General features: G+C 47.5%; 1 protein-coding gene across 5 annotated transcripts in view; it reads left to right on the top strand.

Annotated features, from left to right (window-relative positions):
• The window catches only part of LSM14B (LSM family member 14B), a 60,150-nt gene that overhangs the window by 5,651 nt on the left and 26,725 nt on the right, over window positions 1-27,774 (top strand). For 3 of the 5 annotated variants that reach the window (XM_063959321.1, XM_063959322.1, XM_063959320.1), the window contains exons 3-4: window positions 22,010-22,145; window positions 23,248-23,367. In XM_063959321.1, the coding sequence (XP_063815391.1) occupies window positions 22,010-22,145; window positions 23,248-23,367 (256 nt within the window). The remainder of the gene's footprint in view (window positions 1-22,009; window positions 22,146-23,247; window positions 23,368-27,774) is intronic. The other 2 variants (XM_063959324.1, XM_063959323.1) reach the window with 1 other exon arrangement.

The following is a 27,774-nucleotide window of genomic DNA, read 5'->3' as shown; positions in this document are numbered from 1 at the left end:
TAAGTGCAATGTCCATTTCTGCCAGGAGAGGGTTATGGACTCGGCAGTGGACAGGTGATGCAGATTCTAAAAGGCACATGGAAGTTTTCCCTTATAAGGGTGAGGAGTTGTTCGGGGATGGTCTCTGACCTCGTTTCCACAGCAACAGCTTGGAAGTCAGCATTTTTACCCCATGTTCCCTCACAGCCAAAGAAAGCACCGTATTATCAGGTACAGTCCTTTCGGCTCCATAAGGGCAAGCGGGTTAAAGGCGCGTCCTTTCTGCCCAGAGGCAGAGGTAAAAAGCTGCAGCATACAGCCAGTTCCCAGGAGCAAAAGTCCTCCCCCGCTTCCTCCAAGTCCGCCGCATGACGCTGGGGCTCCACAGGCGGAGCCAGGTACGGTGGGGGCCCGTCTCAAAAACTTCAGCAATCAGTGGGCTCGCTCACGGGTAGATCCCTGGATCCTTCAAGTAGTATCTCAGGGGTACAAGCTGGAATTCGAGACGTCTCCCCCCCCGCCGTTTCCTCAAATCTGCCTTGCCTACAACTCCCTCAGGCAGGGAGGCAGTGTTAGAGGCAATACACAAGCTGTATTCCCAGCAGGTGATAGTCAAGGTGCCCCTCCTTCAACAAGGACGGGGTTACTATTCCACAATGTTTGGTACCGAAACCGGACGGTTCGGTGAGACCCATTTTAAATTTGAAATCCTTGAACACATATATAAAAAATTCAAGTTCAAGATGGAATCGCTCAGGGCGGTTATTACAAGCCTGGACGAGGGGGATTACATGGTATCACTGGACATCAAGGATGCTTCCCATCCTCACCAGGAGTACCTCAGATTTGTGGTACAGGATTGTCATTACCAATTCCAGACGTTGCCGTTTGGTCTGTCCACGGCACTGAGGGTATTTACCAAGGTAATGGCCAAAATGATACTCCTTCAAAAAAAAGGGAGTTTTAATTATCCCGTACTTGGACGATCTCCTGATAAAGGCGAGGTCCAGGGAGCAGTTGTTGGTCGGGGTAGCACTATCTCGGGAGGTGCTACAACAGCACGGTTGGATTCTAAATATTCCAAAGTCACAGCTGGTCCCTACGACACGTCTACTGTTCCTGGGGAAGGTTCTGAACAGAAAAAAGTTTCTCCCGGAGGAGAAGGCCAGGGAGCTGTCTTCTCTAGTCAGAGGCCTCCTAAAACCAAAACAGGTGTCGGTGCATCACTGCACGCGAGTCCTGGGAAAGATGGTAGTTTCATACGAAGCAATTCCATTCGGCAGGTTCCATGCAAGGACTTTTCAGTGGGACCTGTTGGACAAGTGGTCCGGATCGCATCTTCAGATGCATCGGCTGATAACCCTGTCTCCAAGGACCAGGGTGTCTCTGCTGTGGTGGCTGCAAAGTGCTCATCTTCAAGAGGGCTGCAGATTCAGCATACAGGACTGGATCCTGGTGACCACGGATGCCAGCCTTCGAGGCTGGGGGGGCAGTCACACAGGGAAGAGACTATGGTCAAGTCAGGAGACTTCCCTACACATAAATATTCTGGAACTGAGGGCAATTTACAATGCCCTAAGTCAGGCAAAACCCCTGCTTCAAAACCAGCCGGTACTGATCCAGTCAGACAACATCACGGCAGTCGCCCATGTAAACCGACGGCAGCACAAGAAGCAGGACGGCGATGGCAGAAGCCACAAGGATTCTCCGATGGGCGGAAAATCACGTGTTAGCACTGTCAGCAGTGTTCATTCCTGGAGTGGACAACTGGGAAGCAGACTTCCTCAGCAGGCACGACCTCCACCCATCCAGAAGTCTTCCAACTGATCGTAAACCGTTGGGAAAGGCCACAGGTGGACATGATGGCGTCACGCCTAAAGAAAAAGCTAGAAAGATATTGCGCCAGGTCAAGAGACCCTCAGGCGATAGCTGTGGACGCTCTAGTGACACCGTGGGTCTACCGGTCGGTTTATGTGTTCCCTCCTCTTCCTCTTAAACCCAAGGTACTGAGGATAATAAGGAGAAGAGGAGTAAGAACTATACTCATTGTTCTGGATTGGCCAAGAAGAGCTTGGTACCCAGAACTTCAAGAAATGATCTCAGAGGACCCATGGCCTCTGCCGCTCAGATAGGACCTGCTGCAGCAGGGGCCCTGTCTGTTCCAAGACTTACCGCGGCTGCGTTTGAAGGCATGGCGGTTGAACACCGGATCCTGAAGGAAAAGGGCATTCCGGAGGAAGTCATTCCTACGCTGATTAAAGCTAGGAAAGAAGTGACCGCAAACCATTATCACTGCATTTGGCAAAAATATGTTGCGTGGTGTGAGGCCAGAAAGGCCCCAACTGAGGAATTTCAGCTGGGCCGTTTCCTGCACTTCCTACAGTCAGGGGTGACTATGGGCCTAAAATTGGGTTCCATTAAGGTCCAGATTTCGGCTCTCGATTTCTTCCAGAGAGAACTGGCTTCACTACCTGAAGTTCAGACTTTTGTTAAGGGAGTGCTGCATATTCAGCCCCCTTTTGTGCCTCCAGTGGCACCTTGGGATCTCAACGTGGTGTTGGATTTCCTAAAGTCACATTGGTTTGAGCCACTTAAAACCGTGGAATTAAAATATCTCGCGTGGAAAGTGGTTATGCTGTTGGCCTTGGCTTCGGCCAGGCGTGTGTCAGAATTGGCGGCTTTGTCATGTAAAAGCCCTTATCTGATTTTCCATATGGATAGGGCAGAATTGAGGACTCGTCGCCAGTTTCTCCCTAAGGTGGTATCAGCCTTTCATTTGAACCAACCTATCGTGGTGCCTGCAGCTACTAAAGACTTGGAGGCTTCCAAGTTGTTGGACGTAGTCAGGGCCCTGAAAATTTATGTTTCCAGGACAGCTAGTGTCAGGAAAACTGACTTGTTGTTTATCCTGTACGCACCCAACAAGCTGGGTGCTCCTGCTTCAAAGCAGACTATTGCTTGCTGGATCTGTAGTACGATTCAGCTTGCACATTCTGCGGCTGGACTGCCGCATCCTAAATCAGTGAAAGCCCATTCCACGAGGAAGGTGGGCTCTGCTTGGGCGGCTGCCTGAGGGGTCTCGGCAAAGTTGTAGAGCAGAGCAGCTACTTGGTCGGGGTCAAACACATTTGCTAAATTCTACAAGTTTGACACCCTGGCTGAGGAGGACCTAGAGTTTGCCCATTCGGTGCTGCAGAGTCATCCGCACTCTCCCGCCCGTTTGGGAGCTTTGGTATAATCCCCATGGTCCTTACGGAGTCCCAGCATCCACTTAGGACGTCAGAGAAAATAAGATTTTACTCACCGGTAAATCTATTTCTCGTAGTCCGTAGTGGATGCTGGGCGCCCATCCCAAGTGCGGATTGTCTGCAATACTTGTATATAGTTGTTTAACTAAAGGGTTATTGTTGAGCTATCTGTTAGGCTCAGTTATTGTCATACTGTTAACTGGGTATAGTATCACGAGTTATACGGTGTGATTGGTGTGGCTGGTATGAGTCTTACCTGGGATTCAAAATCCTTCCTTATTGTGTCAGCTCTTCCGGGCACAGTATCCTAACTGAGGTCTGGAGGAGGGTCATAGAGGGAGGAGCCAGTGCACACCAGATAGACCAAAAGCTTTCTTTTAGTTGTGCCCAGTCTCCTGCGGAGCCGCTATTCCCCATGGTCCTTACGGAGTCCCAGCATCCACTACGGACTACGAGAAATAGATTTACCGGTGAGTAAATTCTTATTTTTGCACCATTAAGACAAGTCATTTATTTGACATTTAAAATAAAAAACTTGGTGCTTTCCTTAGTCACAAACTGCCTTCTATATGGCCCCGCTATCGCAGTTGCTACTGCTTGTGGTCCAGGATAGTTTCCCCACCTTTCTCATGTCTTTCTCCCAGGCTGCATTTTTAGACATCTGTCTCAAATTGGAATTTCTAATTGGATTTCACCATTCTGGTGTGCACACATTGATGTGATGTTTGAGTTTTAGTGTTCACGTTAAACTGTTTTAGCAGCCCACTGCACCCTGCCTTTTTTTTTTTTTTTTTTAGGGCAAGATGTGCACTACTCTTTAGCGATGCCCTGCTAAAACAGCCTGTCATGCCACTGCTACTTGAATAGATGCTGTATACATGGCATATTTGCATGAAAGGGTTTGCTTTGGGGAAGCCCTGCACCTTTGTAGTGCTGGGGATGCCCCCTATGAATGATGCAGATGGCTCTGGCATGCCCCACTAGTGACGCTAGCAGGGCTGTGCTGCACTGAGTGCCCTGCCTGCTATCCTGGCAGGAACACTTAAGTTTCATGAAGAAAACTCGCATCTCATTGGTTTGCCACCCCACCCCCACCCCTCAGTGCTTCAAGATACTGATGTGTACAGGCCTGTACAAACTAGTTGATAAAGGAAACTGCATCGCTCATTTGGACCCTTCCTGAGCGGAGTTGTTTACTATTTCGACTAGTGTGTACGCTGACGTGTAATGCACGCGTCTTTAACGACTGACTCAGCCGTGCATGCAGCACGATTTTTACTCATCGTCCAAAGCTGCATTCTCTGGCTGCAGCATAATGTCTCTGTGCGATATCGCTGTGTATGTTGGGCGGCCCCAGAGGGGGACACTAGTTGATGTCTCTCACGAGCACATCGCCTAGTGTGTATCCACCTTAAAACCACAAGTTTCTTTCATTTAGGACTGGGTCACTCAAACAATATTTGAATTTGTAGGGCATTAAATGTTACCTACCCTCTTCAAAGTTCTGGTGCCATGTGTCTTTAACTGACTTTCTGCTTGCAGCTGATTAAGGTACAAGCAGAAACCAGCTACTATTGGCAGCGCAGCTAATTGAACTTGCCTAATCTACTATTCCATATACCAGAGCTTGTGTGGCAGACCCAAAGGTGTATGTTTTGGGAGGGGGGGGGGGGGGGGGTCCTGTAAAGCAGCATAATTGAGTCAAGTAAACCAGTTAAAGGAATAGGAAACAATCTTTCTCTTACATCTTGGAGGATACTGGGGTCCACATTAGTACCATGGGCTATAGACCAGTCCACTAGGAGCCATGGACACTTTAAGAAATTGATAGTGTGGGCTGGCTCCTCCCTCTATGCCCCTCCTACCAGACTCTGTTTAGAATATGTGCACTGAGGAGCCGGTCATGCTTTGGAAGCTCCTGAAGAGTTTTCTGCATTTATTCTTTTGTTTACAGGCAGGTCTGGCTGGCACCAGACTACATGCTTCATGGGACTTAGGGGTGGGGGGTGGCCCATCCTCCCTAGGGTTAATGGTCCTGTTCCCCACTGACAGGACACTGAGCTGTTGATGGTCCTATTTGCAAGCGTACAGACCTGCAGCACGCTGCCACCCCTAACAGAGCCAGAAGAAAGAGTGGTGAGTAGGTGGCTGGTGTCCCGGTTAGCGGGTTGCCAGCTGTAATGGTGGCACAAGGGTAGGAGCGCAACGCTGAAAAGCAGGCTGCGGCACCTGGCTTCAGATGCATACAGGGTGTGTTCTGCTGTGAGGGGCGAGCTGAAGACACAACATCCATATTCCCACACATCTACAGGGGTTTCAACCCACTGTAAAACAAATTACCTCAGCCAGTATTTAAAAAAAAAAAACCCAAAAAACCTGTGAAGACAGTGTGCCATTAAGGGGGCAGGGCTTCACTGAGTGGATCCAGCAGCTCACCAGTGCCATTTTCCCTCTGCAACTAGACAGACTGGCAGGGAAGCGCAGCTCCTCCACAAGGACTCCAGAGCATCTCGGCAGTACCAGGGGGTCATGGGGAAGGGGAGCAATAATTGGTGTACTAAACACTATTAAGGGTACTTATTTGGCGACCCAGTTGAAATTGTACTTTAGCTATAGGGGCGTTGTGTGGCTGGTTCCAATATATGGTCTCCCTAGAGGGTTCTGTGTGGGTTAACTGTATTACACTAATTTCCTGTGTTTTACACACACCTTTGACATAGTAAATGTGAATCATGCACAGCAGAGTGTTTCTCAATCTCAGGGATCACTGCCATGTACTCAGGATAGTACGCATTCTCAGGTTAGTGGATCTTAACTAGTATGGTTAGATTCATTAAAATGTATGATTTCAAGTAGTTAAAATTATCCCAAAATGAGGAGACACAATACTTATGGCAATCTGTTGATGACCTGATAAAGACTCAGTGGTTATTCCAGTGTCTCGGACCCCTGCAGAAGCGTACTCTGGCCCAGATCATGCAGGCTGATACCAATGATGTATCAGACGCAGAGGAGGGTGAGGTGGACTCAGGAGGGGGGAATGCAGCTTACAGGCCCTGATGGAAGCTATTAGAGATGTCCTGCACATCCCTGACAAAGTGACTTTGAGGAATCTTATTTTCTCTGACGTCCTAGTGGATGCTGGGAACTCCGTAAGGACCATGGGGAATAGCGGCTCCGCAGGAGACTGGGCACAAAAGTAAAAGCTTTATGACTAGCTGGTGTGCACTGGCTCCTCCCCCTATGACCCTCCTCCAAGCCTCAGTTAGATTTTTGTGCCCGGCCGAGAAGGGTGCATGCTAGGTAGCTACCTGAGCTGCTTAGAGTAAAAGTTTAAATAGGTTTTTTATTTTCAGTGAGACCTGCTGGCAACAGGCTCACTGCATCGTGGGACTAAGGGGAGAAGAAGCGAACTCACCTGCATGCAGAGTGGATTGGGCTTCTTGGCTACTGGACATTAGCTCCTGAGGGAAGATCACAGGCTCAGCTTGGATGGGTCCCGGAGCCGCGCCGCCGGCCCCCTTACAGAGCCAGAAGAGCGAAGAGGTCCGGAAAAATCGGCGGCAGAAGACGTTCCTGTCTTCAATAAGGTAGCGCACAGCACTGCAGCTGTGCGCCATTGCTCTCAGCACACTTCACACTCCGGTCACTGAGGGTGCAGGGCGCTGGGGGGGAGCGCCCTGAGACGCAATAAAACACGTTTTAAACCTTATATGGCTAAAGAAATGCATCACATATAGCTCCTGGGCTATATGGATGCATTTAACCCCTGCCAGTTTTCCTAAAAAAAGCGGGAGAAAAGGCTGCCGAAAAGGGGGCGGAGCCTATCTCCTCAGCACACAAGCGCCATTTTCCCTCACAGCTCCGCTGGAAGGATGGCTCCCTGACTCTCCCCTGCAGTCCTGCTACAGAATTGGGGTAAAACAAGAGAGGGGGGGCACTAATTGGCAGATAATACAAATACAGCAGCTATAGAAGGGAGAAACACTTATATAAGGTTATCCATGTATGTATATATGTATATATGTGTGTATATATATATATATATATATATATATATATATATATATATATATATATAATATATTATAGCGCTAGCGCTCTGGTGTGTGCTGGCAAACTCTCCCTCTGTCTCTCCAAAGGGCTTGTGGGGTCCTGTCCTCTATCAGAGCATTCCCTGTGTGTGTGCTGCGTGTCGGTACGATTGTGTCGACATGTATGAGGAGGAAAATGATGTGGAGGCGGAGCAATTGCCTGTAATAGTGATGTCACCCCCTAGGGAGTCGACACCTGACTGGATGGTCGTATGGAAGGAATTACGTGACAGTGTCAGCACTTTGCAAAAAACTGACATGAGACAGCCGGCAAATCAGTTAGTGCCTGTCCAGGCGTCTCAAACACCGTCAGGGGCTCTAAAGCGCCCGTTACCTCAGATGGTCGACAGAGACCCAGACACTGATACTGACTCCAGCGTCGACAAGACAAACGTAATGTCCAGTAGGGCCACACGTTACATGATCACGGCAATGAAGGAGGCTTTGAACATTTCTGATACTACAAGTACCACAAAAAGGGGTATTATGTGGGGTGTGAAAACTACCCATAGTTTTTCCTGAATCAGATGAATTAAATGAGGTGTGTGACAAAGCGTGGGTTTCCCCCGATAAACTGCTGATTTCTAATAAATTATTGGCATTATACCCTTTCCCGCCAGAGGTTAGGGCGCGTTGGGAAACACCCCCTAGGGTAGATAAGGCGCTCACACGCTTATCAAAACAAGTGGCGTTGCCGTCTCCTGATACGGCCGCCCTCAAGGAACCAGCTGATAGAAAGCTGGAAAATATCCTAAAGGGTATATACACACATACTGGTGGTATACTACGACCAGCAATCGCCTCAGCCTGGATGTGCAGCACTGGAGTGGCTTGGTCGGATTCCCTGACTGAAAATATTGATACCCTGGATAGGGACAGTATATTATTGACTATAGAGCATTTAAAGGATGCATTACTATATATGCGAGATGCACAGAGGTATATTTGCACCCTGGCATCAAGAGTAAGTGCGCTGTCCATTTCTGCCAGAAGAAGTTTATGGACACGACAGTGGTCAGGTGATGCGGATTCCAAACGGCATATGGAAGTTTTGCCGTATAAAGGGGAGGAGTTATTTGGGGTCGGTCTATCGGACCTGGTGGCCACGGCGACGGCTGGGAAATCCACCTTTTTACCCCAGGTCACCTCTCAGCAGAAAAAGACACCGTCTTTTCAAACTCAGTCCTTTCGTCCCCATAAGGGCAAGCGGGCAAAAGGCCACTCATTTCTGCCCCGGGGCAGAGGAAGGGGAAAGACTGCAGCAGGCAGCCTCTTCCCAGGATCAGAAGCCCTCCCCCGCTTCTGCCAAGTCTTCAGCATGACGCTGGGGCTTTACAAGCGGACTCGGGCACGGTGGGGGCCCGTCTCAAAAATTTCAACGCGCAGTGGGCTCACTCGCAAGTGGACCCCTGGATCCTGCAGGTAGTATCACAGGGGTACAAATTGGAATTCGAGACGTCTCCCCCTCGCCGGTTCCTGAAGTCTGCTCTACCAACGTCTCCCTCCGACAGGGAGGCAGTACTGGAAGCTATTCACAAGCTGTATTCCCAGCAGGTGATAATCAAGGTACCCCTTCTACAACAGGGAAAGGGGTATTACTCCACGCTGTTTGTGGTACCGAAGCCGGACGGCTCGGTGAGACCGATTTTAAATCTGAAATCATTGAACACTTACATAAAAAGGTTCAAATTCAAGATGGAGTCACTCAGAGCAGTGATAGCGAACCTGGAAGAAGGGGACTATATGGTGTCTCTGGACATCAAAGATGCTTATCTCCATGTCCCAATCTACCCTTCTCACCAAGGTTACCTCAGGTTTGTGGTACAAAACTGTCATTATCAGTTTCAGACGCTGCCGTTTGGATTGTCCACGGCACCACGGGTCTTTACCAAGGTAATGGCCGAAATGATTCTTCTTCGAAGAAAAGGCGTCTTAATTATCCCTTACTTGGACGATCTCCTGATAAGGGCAAGGTCCAGGGAACAGTTAGAGGTCGGAGTAGCACTATCTCAGGTAGTGCTACGTCAGCACGGGTGGATTCTAAATATTCCAAAATCGCAGCTGATTCCAACAACACGTCTACTGTTCCTAGGGATGATTCTGGACACAGTCCAGAAAGGTGTTTCTCCCGGAGGAGAAGGCCAGGGAGTTATCCGAGCTAGTCAGGAACCTCCTGAAACCAGGACAAGTGTCAGTGCATCAATGCACAAGGGTCCTGGGAAAGATGGTGGCTTCTTACGAAGCGATTCCATTCGGAATATTCCATGCAAGAACTTTTCAGTGGGATCTGCTGGACAAATGGTCCGGATCGCATCTTCAGATGCATCAGCGGATAACCCTATCTCCAAGGACAAGGGTGTCTCTCCTGTGGTGGTTGCAGAGTGCTCATCTTCTAGAGGGCCGCAGATTCGGCATTCAGGACTGGATTCTGGTGACCACGGATGCCAGCCTGAGAGGCTGGGGAGCAGTCACACAGGGAAGAAATTTCATGGGCTTGTGGTCAAGCATGGAAACGTCTCTTCACATAAATATCCTGGAACTAAGGGCAATTTACAATGCCCTAAGTCAAGCAAGGCCTCTGCTTCAGGGTCAGTCGGTATTGATCCAATCGGACAACATCACGGCAGTCGCCCACGTAAACAGACAGGGCGGCACAAGAAGCAGGAGGGCAATGGCAGAAGCTGCAAGAATTCTTCGCTGGGCGGAAAATTATGTGACAGCACTGTCAGCGGTGTTCATTCCGGGAGTGGACAACTGGGAAGCAGACTTCCTCAGCAGACACGACCTCCACCCGGGGGAGTGCGGACTTCACCCAGAAGTCTTCCACGTGATTGTAAACCGTTGGGAAAAACCAAAGGTGGACATGATGGCGTCTCGTCTCAACAAGAAACTAGACAGATATTGCGCCAGGTCAAGGGACCCTCAGGCGATAGCGGTGGACGCTCTGGTAACACCGTGGGTGTACCAGTCAGTGTATGTGTTCCCTCCTCTGCCTCTCATACCCAAAGTATTGAGAATCATAAGGAGAGGAGTAAGAACTATACTCGTGGCTCCGGATTGGCCAAGGAGGACTTGGTACCCGGAACTTCAAGAGATGCTCACGGAGGACCCGTGGCCTCTACCTCTAAGAAAGGACCTGCTCCAGCAGGGACCTTGTCTGTTCCAAGACTTACCGCGGCTGTGTTTGACGGCATGGAGGTTGAACGCCGGATCCTGAAGGAAAAAGGCATTCCAGATGAAGTCATCCCTACCCTGATCAAGGCCAGGAAGGATGTAACCGCGAAACATTATCACCGCATTTGGCGAAAATATGTTGTGTGGTGTGAGGCCAAGAAGGCCCCTACAGAGGAATTTCAACTGGGTCGTTTCCTGCATTTCCTGCAAACAGGACTATCTATGGGCCTAAAATTAGGGTCCATTAAGGTTCAAATTTCGGCCCTGTCAATATTCTTCCAAAAAGAACTGGCTTCAGTGCCTGAAGTTCAGACGTTTGTCAAAGGGGTATTGCATATACAGCCTCCTTTTGTGCCTCCAGTGGCACCTTGGGATCTCAATGTAGTGTTGAGTCTCCTAAAGTCACATTGGTTTGAACCACTCACCACTGTGGAATTAAAATATCTCACATGGAAAGTGGTCATGCTGTTAGCCCTGGCTTCAGCCAGGCGTGTCTCAGAATTGGCGGCTTTATCATATAAAAGCCCTTACCTAATTTTTCATTCAGACAGGGCAGAACTGAGGACTCGCCCTCAATTTCTCCCTAAGGTGGTTTCAGCGTTTCACATGAACCAGCCTATTGTGGTGCCTGCGGCTACTAGGGACTTGGAGGACTCCAAGTTGCTGGACGTAGTCAGGGCCCTGAAAATATGTTTCCAGGACGGCTGAAGTCAGAAAATCTGACTCGCTGTTTATCCTGTATGCACCCAACAAGCTGGGTGCTCCTGCTTCTAAGCAGACGATTGCTCGTTGGATTTGTAGTACGATTCAGCTTGCACATTCTGTGGCAGGCCTGCCACAGCCAAAATCTGTAAAACCCCATTCCACAAGGAAGGTGGGCTCATCTTGGGCGGCTGCCCGAGGGGTCTCGGCTTTACAACTTTGCCGAGCAGCTACTTGGTCAGGGGCAAACACGTTTGCTAAATTTTACAAATTCGATACCCTGGCTGAGGAGGACCTTGAGTTCTCTCATTCGGTGCTGCAGAGTCATCCGCACTCTCCCGCCCGTTTGGGAGCTTTGGTATAATCCCCATGGTCCTTACGGAGTTCCCAGCATCCACTAGGACGTCAGAGAAAATAAGAATTTACTTACCGATAATTCTATTTCTCATAGTCCGTAGTGGATGCTGGGCGCCCATCCCAAGTGCGGATTGTCTGCAATACTTGTATATAGTTATTGTTACAAAAATCGGGTTGTTTATTGTGAGCCATCTTTTCAGAGGCTCCTACGTTTATCATACTGTTAACTGGGTTCAGATCACAGGTTGTACGGTGTGATTGGTGTGGCTGGTATGAGTCTTACCCGGGATTCAAGATCCTTCCTTATTATGTACGCTCGTCCGGGCACAGTATCCTAACTGAGGCTTGGAGGAGGGTCATAGGGGGAGGAGCCAGTGCACACCGCTAGTCATAAAGCTTTTACTTTTGTGCCCAGTCTCCTGCGGAGCCGCTATTCCCCATGGTCCTTACGGAGTTCCCAGCATCCACTACAGACTATGAGAAATAGAATTATCGGTAAGTAAATTCTTATTTTAATGTAAAGAGCTAGTTTCCCTGCATCTAAGGAATTAAATTCCCTATTTGAAACAACTTGGGTAAATCCTGACAGTTTTAGGTCTCAAAACTGTTACACTCCTACTTCCTGTTCCCTCAGGATGATAGGAAAAAATGGGAAAACCCATCAATAGTGGACGCTTTGGTTTCCAGGCTGTCGCGTAAGATGGTTTTACCTGTTCCTGGGGCAGCTTCCTTGAAGGATGCTGCAGACTGCAAGATTGAGACCACTCTCCAATCTCTGTACACAGCTGCAGGGGTGGCCCAGAGACCCACTATAGCTTGTGCATGGATTTCTAGGGCCATTGCTAAATGGTCAGGTAATCTAATTGACAGGTTAGATTCCTTATCCAGGGGGGAGGTAATTTTACCCCTACAGCATATACAGGATTCTGTTAACTTTATGGTGGAGGCCATAAAGGAAATTGGTTTACCCAATGTATGCACCACTGCCATGGCATTGTCAGCAAGCAGGGGCTTGTGGCTATGCTAGTGAACTGCGGACACAGATTCCAGGAAGGGCGTGGGTAAGTCTACATACCTTCCTTCCGCAGCTCCCCCGGCTAGAAAATCCGACACTGCTCCAACACTGCAGTCCTTTCGGACAGCAAAGTTTAAAAACAAAAGTTCTTCTACAGCCTTTAAAGGCAATAGAGGTAAACCCAGAAAACCAGCAACTGCAGGTTCACAGGAACAGAACCCCAGTTCTGCTTCCTTTAAACTTTCAGCATGATGGTGGACCGCACTGTCTGGAAGACAGGCAGGTGGGAGCCCGTTTGAGATTCTTCAGTCACTTGTGGGCAACATCATGCCAGGATCCCTGGGTCAAAGATCTTATAGCCCAGGGCTACAGACTGGAGTTTCAGGAACTCCCACCTCACAGATTCTTCAAATCAGGCTTTTCAGCTTCTGAAGAAGAAAGTATGACTTTACAGGAAGCAATGCAGAAACTGGTACAGACTCGGGTCATTGTTCCAGTTCCACTTCAGCTGCAAAACCAGGGTTATTATTCCAACCTGTTTGTAGTTAAGAAACTGGACAGTTTGGTAAGGCCCATTTTAAATCTCAAGTCATTGAACCTGTACTTACAGGTGTTCAAGATGGAATCTCAGAGCAGTGATCTCAGGTCTGGAAGAGGGGGAATTCTTGGTCTCTCTGGATATCAAGGATGCGTACCTTCATATTCCAATTTGGCCGCCTCATCAGGCTTATCTAAGGTTTTCATTACAGGACCGTCGGTACCAGTTTCAGGCTCTGCTATTTGGCCTATCTATGGCACTGAGGGTGTTCACCAAGGTAATGGCAGAGATGTTTCTCCACTGCAAACAGGGAGTGAACATAATACCATACCTGGATGACCTGCTGATAAAAGCACCATCCATGGAGAGGTTTAGTCAACATTGCTCTCAACCAGACTATTCCAAGATCATAGTTTAATTTTTGAACCTACCAAAATCTCATCTGGAACCAACACGGATGCTTCTTTTCCTGGGGAAGATATTGGATACGGAGGAACAGAAGGTGATCCAGTCAATGTTTCGGGATGTTCTAAGACAAACCCGGACATCTATCTGTGCATTCGCCTTCTGGGGAAGATCGTAGCTGCTTACGAGGCGCTGCAGTACGGAAAGGTTTCACGCAAGGCCCTTCCAGCTGGATCTGCTGGACAAATTGGTCTGGATCGCATCTTCACATGCACCAGAGGATATGTCTGTCGCCAAAAGCCAGGATTTGTCTTCTGTGGTGGCTTCAGACTTCTCACCTGACAGAGGGCTGAAGTTTTGGGATTCAAAATTGGATTCTGATAACCACAGACCCAAGCCTCAGAGGTTGGGGAGCAGTCACGCAGGGGGAACAGTTCCAAGGAAAATGGTCATGTCAGGAAGCCATTCTTCCAATCGGCATTATGGCAGTAAGGACCATATACAACGCCCTTCTACAGGCTTCGCATCTTCAAGATCAAGCCATTCAGGTTCAGTCGGACAATGTGACTGCAGTAACATGAATAAACCGACAAGGCGGAACGAAGAGCAGGGCAGCAATGTCAGAGGTAACGAGGGTTCTCCTCTGGGCAGAAAAACATGCTGTGACATTGTCCACGATCTTCATTCCAGGAGTAGACTGCTGAAGAAGTCTGCTTCCCAGTTGACACTACCTCCACCCAGGAGAGTGGGGCTTTCACCCAGAGGTGTTCGGGTGCTTGACAAATAGACATGATGGCCTCTCGTCTCAACAAGAAGCTCGAGCAGTATTGGTCGAGGGATCAGCAAGCAGTTGTGGTGGACACTCTAACTCCATGGGTCTACCAGATGGTGTACGTGTTTCCACCATTGATGCCAAAGATTCTCAAAAGAATAAAAAGGGAAAAGGTTCAAGCAATTCTCATTGCTCTGGACTTTCCAATAAGGGCCTGGTATGCAGATCTACTGGAGATGCTCCTAGAGGACCCGTGGCCTCTACCTTTTCACGAGGACCTTCTCCAGTAGGGGCCGTTCATCTATAAAGACTTACCATGGCTTGGAGGTTGAGCGTCAAACTCTAGCCCGGAAACGGATCCCAGATAGGGTTATTCCAACCCTGATCCAAGCCAGAAAGGGGGCAGCATTTAAACATTACCACCGTATTTGGAAAAAATACGTCTGAGAACAGGAAATTTCCTGCAGTGGAATTTCAACTGGGGTGTTCTCCTTTTTCTGCAGTCAGGTGTGGATGTGGGCCTACGTTTAGGCTCCATAAAAGTCAAGATTTCGGCCTTATCCATTTTCTTCCAGAAACAATTGGCTTCTCTCCCTGAGGTTCAGACCTTTTTGAAGGGGGTACTGCACATCCAACTGCCCTTTGTGCCTCCTACAGCACCTTGGGTTATCAATGTGGTGTTGCAGTTCCTGCAATCAGAGTGGTTTGAGCCTTTAGAGGATGTAGACGTCAAGTTTCTTACGTGGAAGGCTGTCACACTGTTGGCCTTGGCTTCTGTGAGGCTTGTCTGAGCTGCAGGCTTTGTCTCAAGTCCCTATTTGGTTTTCCATGAAGATAGGGCTGAACTCGGAACTCGTCAACAATTTATTCCAAAAGTGGTGTCTGTTTCATATCAACCAGCCTATTGTGGTTACAAACACCTCTGCTACTTCAAAGTCCTTGGATGTTGTGATTGCTTTGAAGATCTGAAGCGGACAGCTCGTCACAGGAAATCTCACTCGCTGTTTGTTCTCTATGATCCCAATAAAATTGGGTGTCCTGTTTCAAAGCAGACTATTGCACGCTGGATCAGGCTTACTATCCAGCATGCTTATTCCATGGCGGGTTTGCCGTGTCCAAAATCTGTACAGGCCCACTCTACTAGATCGGTGGGTTCTTCCTGGGCGGCTGCCCGGGGTGTCTCAGCTTTACAGTTCTGCCGAGCGGCTACTTGGTCAGGTTCAAACACGTTTGCTAAGTTCTACAAGTTTGATACTTTGGCCTCTGAGGACCTTCTGTTTGGTCACTCGGTTCTGCAGGACCCACAGCACTCTCCCACCTGGGAGCTATGCTCCACCCCCATGGTACTAATGTGGACCCAAGTATCCTCTATGAGAAAATAGGATTTTAATTGCCTACTGGTAAATTCTTTTCTCGTAGTCCGTAGAGGATACTGGGTGCCCGCCCAGTGCTTCGTTTCTTACTGCACTGTTACTTGGTTAAGTATTTGTTTCAGCAGTTGCTGATCCTGGTTTAAAGCTTGGTTAACATGGCTTTCCTCTTGTTTGTGGTGCTGGTTCAGATTCTTGCCTTTATCCTTTTATATCCTTCTCTCAAAGTATGTCAGTCTCCTTGGGCACAGTTTCCTAGTCTGTCTGGTAGGAGGGGCATAGTGTGGGCTGGCTCCTCCCTCTATCAATTTCTTAAAGTGCCCATGGCCCCTAGTGGATGTCTATACCCCATGGTACTAATGTGGACCCAAGTATCCTCTACAGACTACAAGAAATGTATTTACCAGTGGGTAATTGAAATTATTTTCTCTAACGTCCTAGTGGATGCTGGGGACTCCGTAAGGACCATGGGAATAGACGGGCTCCGCAGGAGACATGGGCACTTTCAGAAAGAATTTATATTCTGGAGTGCTCTGGCTCCTCCCTCTATGTCCCTCCTCCAGACCTCACTTTGAATCTGTGCCCAGACGAGCTGGGTGCTGTTCAGTGAGCTCTCCTGAGCTTGCTGTAAGAAAGTATTTTGTTAGGTTTGTTTATTTTCAGGGAGCTCTGCTGGCAACAGACTCCCTGCATCGTGGGACAGAGGGGAGAGAAGCAGCCCTACTCTCTGAAGATAGGTCCTGCTTCTTAGGCTACTGGACACCATTAGCTCCAGAGGGATCGTACACAGGATCTCACCCTTGGCATCCGATCCCAGAGCCGCGCCGCCGTCCCCCTCGCAGAGCCGGAAGACAGAAGCCGGGTGAGCATAAGAAGCAAGAAGACTTCGAAATCGGCGGCAGAAGACTCCAGTCTTCACTGAGGTAGCGCACAGCACTGCAACTGTGTGCCATTGCTCCCACACACCTCACATACTCCGGTCACTGTAAGGGCGCAGGGGGGGGTGCCCTGGGCAGCAATTGGGACCTCTTTGGCAAAAGTTTAGCATATATACAGTTGGGCACTGTATATATGTATGAGCCCCCGCCAAAAATTGTACATTGAAGCGGGACAGAAGCCCGCCGCTGAGGTAACGGGGCTTCTTCCTCAGCACTCACCAGCGACATTTTTTCTCCACAGCTCCGCTGAGAGGAAGCTCCCTGGGCTCTCCCCTGCAGATACACGGTAGAAGAGGGTGTAAAGAGAGGGGGGGGGGGGGGGCGGCGGCACATAATTAGGCACAATCTCTCTCTCTCTCTCTCTCTCTCTCTCTCTCTCTCTCTCTCTCTCTCTCTCTCTCTCTCTCTCTCTCTCTCTCTCTCTCTCTCTCTCTCTCTCTCTCTCCTCTCTCTCTCTCCTCTCTCTCTCTCTCTCGGCCTTGTGGGGGAACGGTCTTCAAAAAGAGCATTCCCTGTGTGTGGTGTCGGTACGCTTGTGTTGACATGTTTGATGAGGAAGGCTATGTGGAAACAGAGCGGGAGCAAATGAATGTGGTGTCTCCGCCGACACCTGATTGGATGGATATGTGGAAGGTTTTAAATGATGTTAATTCCTTGCATAAAAGGTTGGACAAAGCTGAAGCCTTAGGACAGTCAGGGTCTCAGCCCGTGCCTGATCCTATGTCGCAGAGGCCGTCAGGGTCTCAGAAGCGCCCACTATCACAAATTGTTGACACAGATACTGACATGGATTCTGACTCCAGTGTCTATTACGATGATGCAAAGTTACAGCCTAAATTGGCGAAATCCATCCGTTATATGATTATAGCAATTAAGGATGTGTTGCACATCACAGAGGAAACCCCAGTCCCTGACAAGAGGGTTCATATGTATGGGGAAAAAAGGCAGGTGGTGAACTTTCCCATTCACACGAGCTAAATGAGTTATGTGAAAAGGCTTGGCAATCTCCAGATAAACTGCAGATTTCCAAACTGATGCTTATGGCGTATCCTTTCCCGCCAACGGACAGGTTACGCTGGGAATCCTCCCCTAGGGTGGACAAAGCTTTAACACGCTTATCCAAGAGGGTAGCCCTGCCGTCACGGGATACGGCTACCCTAAAAGATGCTGCGGATAGAAAGCAATAGGGTACCCTGAAGTCCATTTATACACATTCAGGTACCTTACTGAGGCCAGCGATCGCGTCGGCCTGGGTGTGTAGTGCTGTAGCAGCATGGACGGACACCGTCTGAGGAACTTGATACCTTAGACAAGGATACTATATTAATGACCCTGGGGCATATAAGACGCTGTCCTATATATGAGAGATGCTCAAAGAGACATTAGTCTACTGGGTTCTAGAATAAATGCGATGTCTATTTCTGCCAGAAGGGTCCTGTAGACTCTGCAATGGACAGGTGATGCCGACTCAAAGGTACATGGAGGTTTTACCTTACAAGGGTGAGGAATTGTTTGGGGAGGGTCTCTCAGACCTGGTCTCCACAGCTACTGCTGGAAAGTCAAATTTTTTTTGCCATATGTTTCCTCACAACCTAAGAGTACCGTATTACCAAATGCAGTCCTTTCGATCACAGAAAGGCAAGAAAGTCCGAGGTGCGTCCTTTCTTGCCAGGAGTAGGGGCAGAGGAAAGAAGCTGCACAACACAGCTAGTTCCCAGGAACAGAAGTCCTCCCCGGCTTCCACTAAATCCACCGCATGACGCTGGGGCTCCACAGGCTGAGCTAGGCCCGGTGGGGGCGCGTCTCCGAAATTTCAGCCACAAGTGGGTTCACTCCCAGTTGGATCCCTGGGCAATAGATATTGTCTCAGGGATACAAGCTGGAATTCGAAGAGATGCCCCCTCACCGATACCTCAAATCGGCCCTGCCAGCTTCCCCCCTCTAGAGGGAAATAGTGTTAACTGCAATTCACAAATTGTATCTTCAGCAGGTGGTGGTCAAGGTTCCCCTCCAACAAGGAAGGGGTTATTCGACCATGTTTGTAGTACCGAAACCGGACGGTTCGGTCAGACCCATATTGAATTTAAAATCCCTGAACATATACCTGAAACGGTTCAAGTTCAAGATGGAATCGCTTAGAGCGGTCTTCGGAAGCCTGGAAGGGGGGGATTTTATGGTGTCTCTGGACATAAAGGATGCATACCTTCATGTCCCCATTTATCCACCTCATCAGGCGTACCTCAGATTTGTGGTACAGGATTGTCATTACCAATTTCAGACGTTGCCGTTTGGTCTCTCCACGGCACTGAGAATATTTACCAAGGTAATGGCGGAAATGATGGTTATCCTGCGGAAGCAAGGGGTCACAATTATCCCATACTTGGATGATCTCATAAAAGCGAGGTCAAGAGAGCAGTTGCTGATCAGCGTAGCACGCTCTCTGGAAGTGTTACGACAACACGGCTGGATTCTAAATATTCCAAAGATTCCAAAGTCGCAGTTGATTCCTACGACTCGTCTGCCTTTCCTGGGCATGATTCTGGACACAGACCAGAAAAGGGTTTATCTCCCGATAGAGAAGGCTCAGGAACTCATGACACTGGTCAGAAACCTATTAAAACCAAAACAAGTGTCGGTGCATCATTGCACTCGAGTCCTGGGAAAGATGGTGGCATCATACGAGGCCATTCCCTTCGGCAGGTTCCATGCAAGGACCTTTCAATGGGACTTACTGGACAAATGGTCCGGATCACATCTTCAGATGCATTGGTTAATCACCCTATCCCCCAGGGCCAGGGTGTCTCTCCTGTGGTGGCTGCAGAGTGCTCACCTTCTCGAGGGCCGCAGATTCGGCATTCAGGACTGGGTCCTGGTGACAACGGATGCAAGCCTCCGAGGGTGGGGGGCAGTCACACTGAAGAAATTTCCAAGGTCTGTGGTCAAGTCAGGAGACTTGCCTTCACATCAACATCCTGGAACTAAGGGCCATATACAACGCCCTACGTCAAGCGGAGACCCTGCTTCGCGACCAACCGGTTCTGATTCAGTCAGACAACATCACTGCTGTGGCTCATGTAAACCGACAAGGCGGCACAAGGAGCAGGGTGGCGATGGCGGAATCCACCAGAGTTCTTCGCTGGGCGGAGAATCACGTAAGCATACGGTCAGCAGTGTTCATTCCGGGAGTGGACAACTGGGAAGCAGACTTCCTCAGCAGGCACGACTTCCACCCGGGAGAGTGGGGACTTCATCAAGAAGTCTTCACGCAAATTGCAAGTCGGTGGGAACTGCCACAGGTGGACATGATGGCATCTCGCCTCAACAAAAAGCTACAGAGGTATTGCGCCAGGTCAAGAGACACTCGGGCGATAGCTGTGGACGCACTGGTGACACCGTGGGTGTTCCAGTCAGTCTATGTATTTCCTCCTCTTTCTCTCATACCCAAGGTGCTGAGAATCATAAAGAGTAGTGAGAACAATACTCATTGTTCCGGATTGGCCAAGAAGGACTTGGTATCCAGATTTGCAAGAAATGCTCAGAGGACCCGTGGCCTCTGCCTCGAAGACAGGACTTGTTGTAACAGGGGCCCTGTCTGTTCCAAGACTTACCGCAGCTGCGTTTGACGGCATGGCGGTTGAACGCCGGATCCTAGCAGAAAAGGGCATTCCGGATGAGGTTATTCCTATGCTGATAAAGGCTAGGAAGGACGTGACTGCTCAACATTATCACTGTATATGGCGAAAATATGTTGCTTGGTGTGAGGCCAGGAATGCCCCTACGGAGGAATTCCAGCTGAGCCGTTTCCTTCACTTCCTACAGTCGGGAGTGACTTTGGGCCTAAAATTGGGTTCCATTAAGGTCCAGATTTCGGCCCTATCCATTTTCTTTCAAAAAACTTGCTTCTCTACCTGAAGTTCAGACGTTTGTAAAGGGAGTGCTGCATATTCAGCCCCCTTTTGTGCCTCCAGTGGCACCTTGGGATCTTAACGTGGTGAGTTTCCTGAAATCACACTTGTTTGAACCACTCAAAACGGTGGAATTGAAATATCTCGCGTGGAAGGTGGTCATGCTACTAGCCTTGGCTTCGGCTAGGCGTGTGTCAGAATTGTCAGCTTTGTCACATAAAAGCCCCTATCTGGTTTTCCATGCGGATAGAGCAGAATTGCGGACCCGCCCACAATTTCTGCCGAAGGTGGTTTTATCCTTTCATATAAACCAACCTATTGTGGTGCCTGTGGCTACTACTGACTTGGAGGATTCCGAGTTACTTGATGTGGTCAGGGCTTTGAAGGTTTATGTAGCCAGAATGGCTAGGGTCAGGAAAACAGAATAAGATTTTACTTACCGGTAAATCTATTTCTCGTAGTCCGTAGTGGATGCTGGGCGCCCATCCCGAGTGCGGACTTCTTCTGCAATACTTGTATATAGTTGTTGCTTAAATAAGGGTTATGTTATAGTTGCATCAGGGTTGAACTGATGCTCTGTTGTTCATACTGTTGACTGGGTAAGTTTATCACAAGTTATACGGTGTGATTGGTGTGGCTGGTATGTATCTTGCCCTGGATTATCAAAATCCTTTCCTTGTACTGTCGGCTCTTCCGGACAGTTTCTCTAACAGGTCTGGAGGAGGGACATAGAGGGAGGAGCCAGAGCACTCCAGAATATAAATTCTTTCTTAAAGTGCCCATGTCTCCTGCAGAGCCCGTCTATTCCCATGGTCCTTACGGAGTCCCCAGCATCCACTACGGACTACGAGAAATAGATTTACCGGTAAGTAAAATCTTATTTTTTTTTTCTTTTCTCCAGGCTTAAGACTAGATAACACATAAAAAAAAGTATTTAAAGAGCAAGAAAAGGGGTGTAGTACAGTGTTAGTCAATACTTATCTTCAGCCATTTGAAGGGTAAGCAGTTAGCTTCCTGACAGACCGGAACCATGTGGTTAATATACAGATGCTGGGATCCCGAAGTAGGAGGCAACAGGAAGGAGTTAGGTTTAGACAGAAAGGGGGTTGGGCTGCAGGGCTGGCGAGGTTAGGGTTGGGCATTAAGCAGGGAGGATTAGGCTTGGGCAACGGGGAGGGTTGGGCACAAACCAGGCAGGGTTAGGCACCCACAGGGAGGGTTAGGGGGCTTACTGGGGGACTGTCGCGAGTCTGATGGATGGGGTGCCAATGTCTGTATTCTAACTGCTGGCATCCTGTCTATCAGCAAATCATACTTCTACCATCTGACGCTCCTGCCACATATTTAGCATTGCCCGAATGGGATTTAATTTGGCACTGTAGATTTGACTAATATTTAGTCTGTTATAAAATCGTAAGGTATTTGGCTTTAATTTTTTGTAGTCTACAGATATCTGTAATTACTAAATGAGCTCTGTAAATTGATGTGTTGTCTTGCTCTTATTTTGTCTAGTCCTCATTAGGTTCTACCTCTACAACATCGTACCAACCTTCTGTGCCTTACAGCCCATTTAGAGGCATGCCCTCATATGGCCAGCTAGCTGCCTCCTCTCTCCTTAGCCAGCAGTATGCAGCCTCCTTGGGCTTAGGTGAGTTGTTTGACTGTTATAGAACTTGTACACCACTGAAGCAGAATATGCATCCACACTTTGCAGGACTTCTTATTTCAGTTTGTCAGACACTTGTTACCAGTTATTTATATAGCGCCTACATATTCAGCAGCCATTCACAAGTTCCTGCCCAAGTGGATTTTATCTATTCCCTATCACATGTAGACACAACCATGGAGGTTAATGGTTTGGTTAACATGCCAGTTTATTTTCAGAGTGTGGGAGGAAACACACGTAAGCACAGGGAGAACATACAAATGCAAAACTGTTTGCTGTGGTGGGAATCCAACCCAAAACCTCAGTGCTGTGAGGCAGTAATTCGAACAATGCACCAACTGTGCTGCCCTGTTTGAGTTTAAATTGAAAGATATATTGCCTTGCACAATAGAAACCTGATCATTAAGGCTGCCAAAATGACTGCGGACAATGGCTTGCACTTAAGTGGAAAGGCTTCCTGCACAGACAACAGTGTAACACTTTTCTTAGTGTTACTGACCACTTTCTTACAGGACATATATGAAAAGGCTGCATAAGCAGAATCCCATAAGTTAACTTGTATTATGGTTTGAAGTGTACTGTTGGTGCCGACTAACAGTCAGAGCAGATTGTGTACATGTAATGCATCAAATTTTTAGAAGTAAAGCTACAATAAAGGCAATGTTTAGCCAATTTATTGGTTTGTACTTGTCTTCAGGCAACTAAATGTTGTTCCCCAGCTCAGTTAATGTGCTCTGCATTTGCCTTTGTATCCACTGTAGAGAATTGTTTTGCTTGGTACAAATTCATGGCAGAACAACGTTTTGATTATTGCCGAAGGCTAAAGTGTAGTGAGAAGCATGGATACCCACCCAAATAACCTTTAATATTTGCTTATATTGGTCAGAGTTTTAGTGTTCAATATAGAGTATTGCACATTACACTAAATACTTCAAATATGTAAGTGTTTTTGGAATAGTTATTTTCAGAAATGCTTTAATTGTGTTAATGGATTATATAGTAGGTTACAGTGGGAGTCGCTTGGCCAGCAGTCTGGATCATTATACAGTGTCTTGTTAATTAACACATTACCCTGTCCATGCAGAGAAGCTGGTAAGTCCTTCGGCTTCAGCCGCAGCTTCCAGTTCCTGCTCTTCCCCCTCTCCACAGCCTGCAGTGCCGGATCCTGATATATTGGCAGAGCCCCCACACCTCTCTTCAAAGGGTAACATGGCTGGCATGTGTTGTATATTAGCTTCTGCATGTTGCTGTCTTCAAATATCTCTTGTGCATGGTTTAGCAAATCTGTCTTCCAATAACAAATGCTGACTGTGACCATACGAAACTAACCTATATGTAGCTTGGGCTTTTAAAATTTTGTTTAAAGTGCACCAGTAACCTAATGGGGTACAGGCAGCCAAACTGAGGTGAATAGTCTAAGTCACCATGAGCTGCTGAGGTCAGTGAGGCATTTGTTTCCAAGTGAACCCAGATGCTCCATGCTTGAGCACTAATGCTCAGAACTAAAAGTAGCTGACTCCTCTCTCTAGGTGGAAGGTGCAACTTAAAGTACCTAGCCAGCTAAGACATTCTATGTGTACAACTCTTAAGGTGTGTACACACGGTGCAATATTACCGCGCGATTTTGACTTTCAAGGAAAGTTAGTGCATATTGCAAGGTGTTACCCAGCTTGCGATACCGTTTTGATCCCGATGCACACTCCCACGGGGTCTGTATTGTAAGGTTAGACTGTGCAGGTAAGTCCTTTTTGACTATAGTACAAAGAGTCAAAACCGTCCATAGCCGCAAGCACACATAGTCAATATTGCATAGTCAAAATTGCACATAAGGCAGTATCTCATTGTGTATCCACCTTTAACTAGTACTTAAGACATAGCAGAAGTCTTCCACTATTGGAAAATGGCTCTCGTTGTGACCTTGGTTGCTAAAACTGAGCTATACTGCATGTCTTCCCGTGTAATTTTAAATTAATACTGGCTTTGGATTCTGCAGTGTAACAAGTCTAGTCTGCACTATTGCTACTGTGTCTTTAATGTCATTTCTTTATAGATCTTGGACAAGTGTTCTAAAGTCCCATATGAGAACTTTTCCAGCATTTGTTATAACGCAGCTGTATTAACCCTAAGACTACATTTAAATGAGAACTCCATTTTAACATTGTTTTCCTGAGTCAGCACTTGCTATGAATTGCCTCCGTTTTAAATGGACACCTTTCAGTACCTAAAAAGTTGCTGCCATTCATCAGGAAGGCTTAGTCCATGACTTAAAAACCTGTAATGCATTTTGTGAAGTGCTTTCTAGATGTAGCTAAAATCTTTTGTAGATTTGCTATGGTGCACCATTCATTGCCACAAACGCTACTTATCTGGTTCTATAAACTGAAGCATCATACATTAAATGACCTAAAGCAAAACTTTCTAGCATAAACTTAATCTTCCATTATTTGTTTCACTTAAATGTAGAATTGTTGGTTCTCCTTTAAATGTATTGTTTTTTTAGGGACCGTTTTGTCTGGCACAGTCTAGTGGAGTGATCAGTATAATGCAGTTTCCATGCTGGACTGTCTCAAACCCCCTTATCTGCAGCCTAACATGCTTATGTCTGTGGGAGATTATCAAAGCTTGGAGAGATGGTACCAATCAATCAGCTCCTGTGTTTCCCTAAAATCCTGTAAAATTACAGAAGCTGGTTACTGCTTTCTGGCCAAGCTTTGCTAAATCTCTCCATAAGTCTACTATTCTAGACTAGTATATTGTGCTTTTTTTCTGTTATCCTATAGCCTTTCTCTGTACAGGTGACCTCTTTCCATTTTGTTTGTTTTTAATCATTGCATGATATCGGTAAAGGTCTGCCTGTTTTAAGTGAACACAAAACTAAAAAGTTGTGAATCACTAGCAAACGGCGCAAAGAGCAGCCCGTAGGCCGGTTCACCACAACAGAACCTCACCAAAAAGTTCAGATAGCACAAGTTTAAATACAAATGTGTGGGACACCAGAATAACAGGCGCTTAACAGTATATATGTATGTATGTGTCCCTGGAATGTGCAGGAAAGATATTAAACACAGAAAAGGCAATATTCATCCATCGATGAGGCGTACCCCAACTCGCTTTCCAAACGATGGACTTTCTTCTTTCGTTTGGAAAGTGAGTTGGGGTACGCCTCATCGATGGATGAATATTGCCTTTTCTGTGTTTAATATCTGACATTGAGAGAGACTTATTCATTATTTAAACATTATATATATATATGTATGTGTGTATATATATATATATATATATATATATATATATATATATATATATGTGTGTGTATATATATATATGTATGTGTATGTATATATATATATATATATATATATATATATATATATATATATGTATATGTATATATATATATATATATATATATATATATATATATATTTACAAGAATTGGTGAAAACAAGCGCCCAAGAGTGTGGTGATTAAATTTAGGGGGAATGAAGGTGTAGAGGAACGGATAAGGATCAGTTTAAAACACTTATCTGGTAGATAGGAACTCGGCTCAAGCAGCACTCTTTTCTTTATCATCCACTAGGGGTCACTGGAGTACTCTTGGGATATGGACGGGCGTGGCCGAACAAAGGCACTGAATATTTAAATTTAGGACTCTCCCCCTCCTCCATATCCACGAGTACCTCAGTGTACTCTCCCAGTGTTTTTTCGGTGCTCACAGCACGAACATCGGCTTGTGGTATAACCACACTTGGATTTTTATTTTTAATTTTTAATTTTTATTTTTACACTTAGCACATCCCTTCCCAGTTTCTGGAAAAACATGGGTCCGGGATAGTGCCGCTGCACGGGCAGCGAATGGCGTGTCGGTCCTCACAAAGAGCACCCTCACAGCCACAGACAGCATGGCGTGTCGGTCCTCACAAAGAGCACCCTCACAGCCACAGACAGCCCACTGCTCCTACAAGCAGCCAGGACTAGAGAGCTGGACGGAGCTTGCACAGAAGAAGCCCGTCGCAGCCATAGATCACTGGGAAGCTGACTGGAAGCTGGACGGAGCTTACACATAGAAGCCCCGTCGCAGCCAGGACTACAGAGCTGAACGGAGCTTACACAGAAGAAGCCCCGTCACAGCCAGACATGATCATAAAGGTAGGCTGGGGAAACGGGGCGGTCAGCGCAGGCTGCCGCCCCGCTATGTAGGGGTTAATGCCTCGCGCTCATACTGAGCTCCGTCCGGCTGCACAGCAGGGGGAGCTCATACGCGCTATGCCCAGCCGCTATGAAAATCACAGGGTCTGACACTGGACGGAGCTTACAGAAAGCCCCGTCACAGCCAGGATGAAAGCCCGTCACAAGCAGGACGTAGCTTACAGTAAGTGCGGCCAAGGTATGGTGGGGTGTCAGGGCGGTCAGCTCACGCTGCCGCCCTGCTGTGTGGGTGTTTGCACCGCTGAAGCCGCCATTGATATGCCCCGCTGAACTACGCTAGAGATCAGAGCGGCCGCACGTCACTCAGACGCCGGCCGCTCTCCCAGCGCTGATTACCCGGCACAGGCGCCGCCCGAGCCAGCCACTCTACCCGCTTTCTAAGACAGAGCGGCCGCACGTCACTCACAGACGCCGGCCGCTCTTCCTGCGCTAACACCGCACGCCGCTGATATGATGTATGAAGGCGCCGGCCGCTCTTCCGGACGGCTCCCCAGCGCTAGACACAGCGCTCCCCTGCTCTCCCGTCCGCTGCAGGTAACATGGGGAGACTACCTCACAAGCAGCGCAGCTGCAGGGGAGGTGAGGGGGAGTATGCCCATAGCAACAGCACCATATAGCAAGGCTGCATGGGTTAATAATAGGCTGGTCAGCTTTTTAAACAGTAAGGAATAGGCTATCAATGTCATAACATATTGCATTTTTTAACCATGTTTCCTGGTATTTTCTGTTAAGGCTGCAATATAAGGCTGCAGGCAGTGTTCATATTAATGGAAGGCTAACTAAATGCAGGTATTTTACTGTATCCTAGACCTGTGTTATCACTGTATAATAGGCTATTAAGCCTATATTAACTGTATAATAGGCTATTAAGCCTATATTAACACTGCAGCAGGTAATCTGTACTGTGATTTTCTGTGAAAGCATGGCATTAGGGCCATTTTAATCATTGCTGTTTTTCCAGCTTATAATTCCAGAACATTCCGGCCATACACCTCTACTCCACAAGGAGGCGCAGGGGTGTTAGTGGGAATTTTTTGGTTCAGGTTTCACATAAGTTAGCCATGTAATTCCTGCCCGCCATGTAATCTGTATTTCTACATAATTCTAGAACATTCCTGCCCTACATCTCTAAGCCACCAGAGGCGCAGGGGAGTTAGTAGGAATTTGGTTCGGGTTTCATATGCCCATGTGAACTGCTTTTCACATAAAGAATACTCTCTTCATATCGAATAAATCTTTCGTTTTTTTTTACTAAAGATTTCCGTAGAGAGAAACAAGCATGAGTTTCATATGAATATGCTGTTCAGCAATAACATATATATATATATATATATATATATATATATATATATATATATATATATATATATATATATATATATATATGACACAAAGTCGTGCA

This window comes from Pseudophryne corroboree, chromosome 3 (genome assembly GCF_028390025.1).
Source record: "Pseudophryne corroboree isolate aPseCor3 chromosome 3, aPseCor3.hap2, whole genome shotgun sequence".
NCBI classification, from domain to species: domain Eukaryota; kingdom Metazoa; phylum Chordata; class Amphibia; order Anura; family Myobatrachidae; genus Pseudophryne; species Pseudophryne corroboree.
This window is presented reverse-complemented; position numbering and strand designations above follow the sequence as displayed.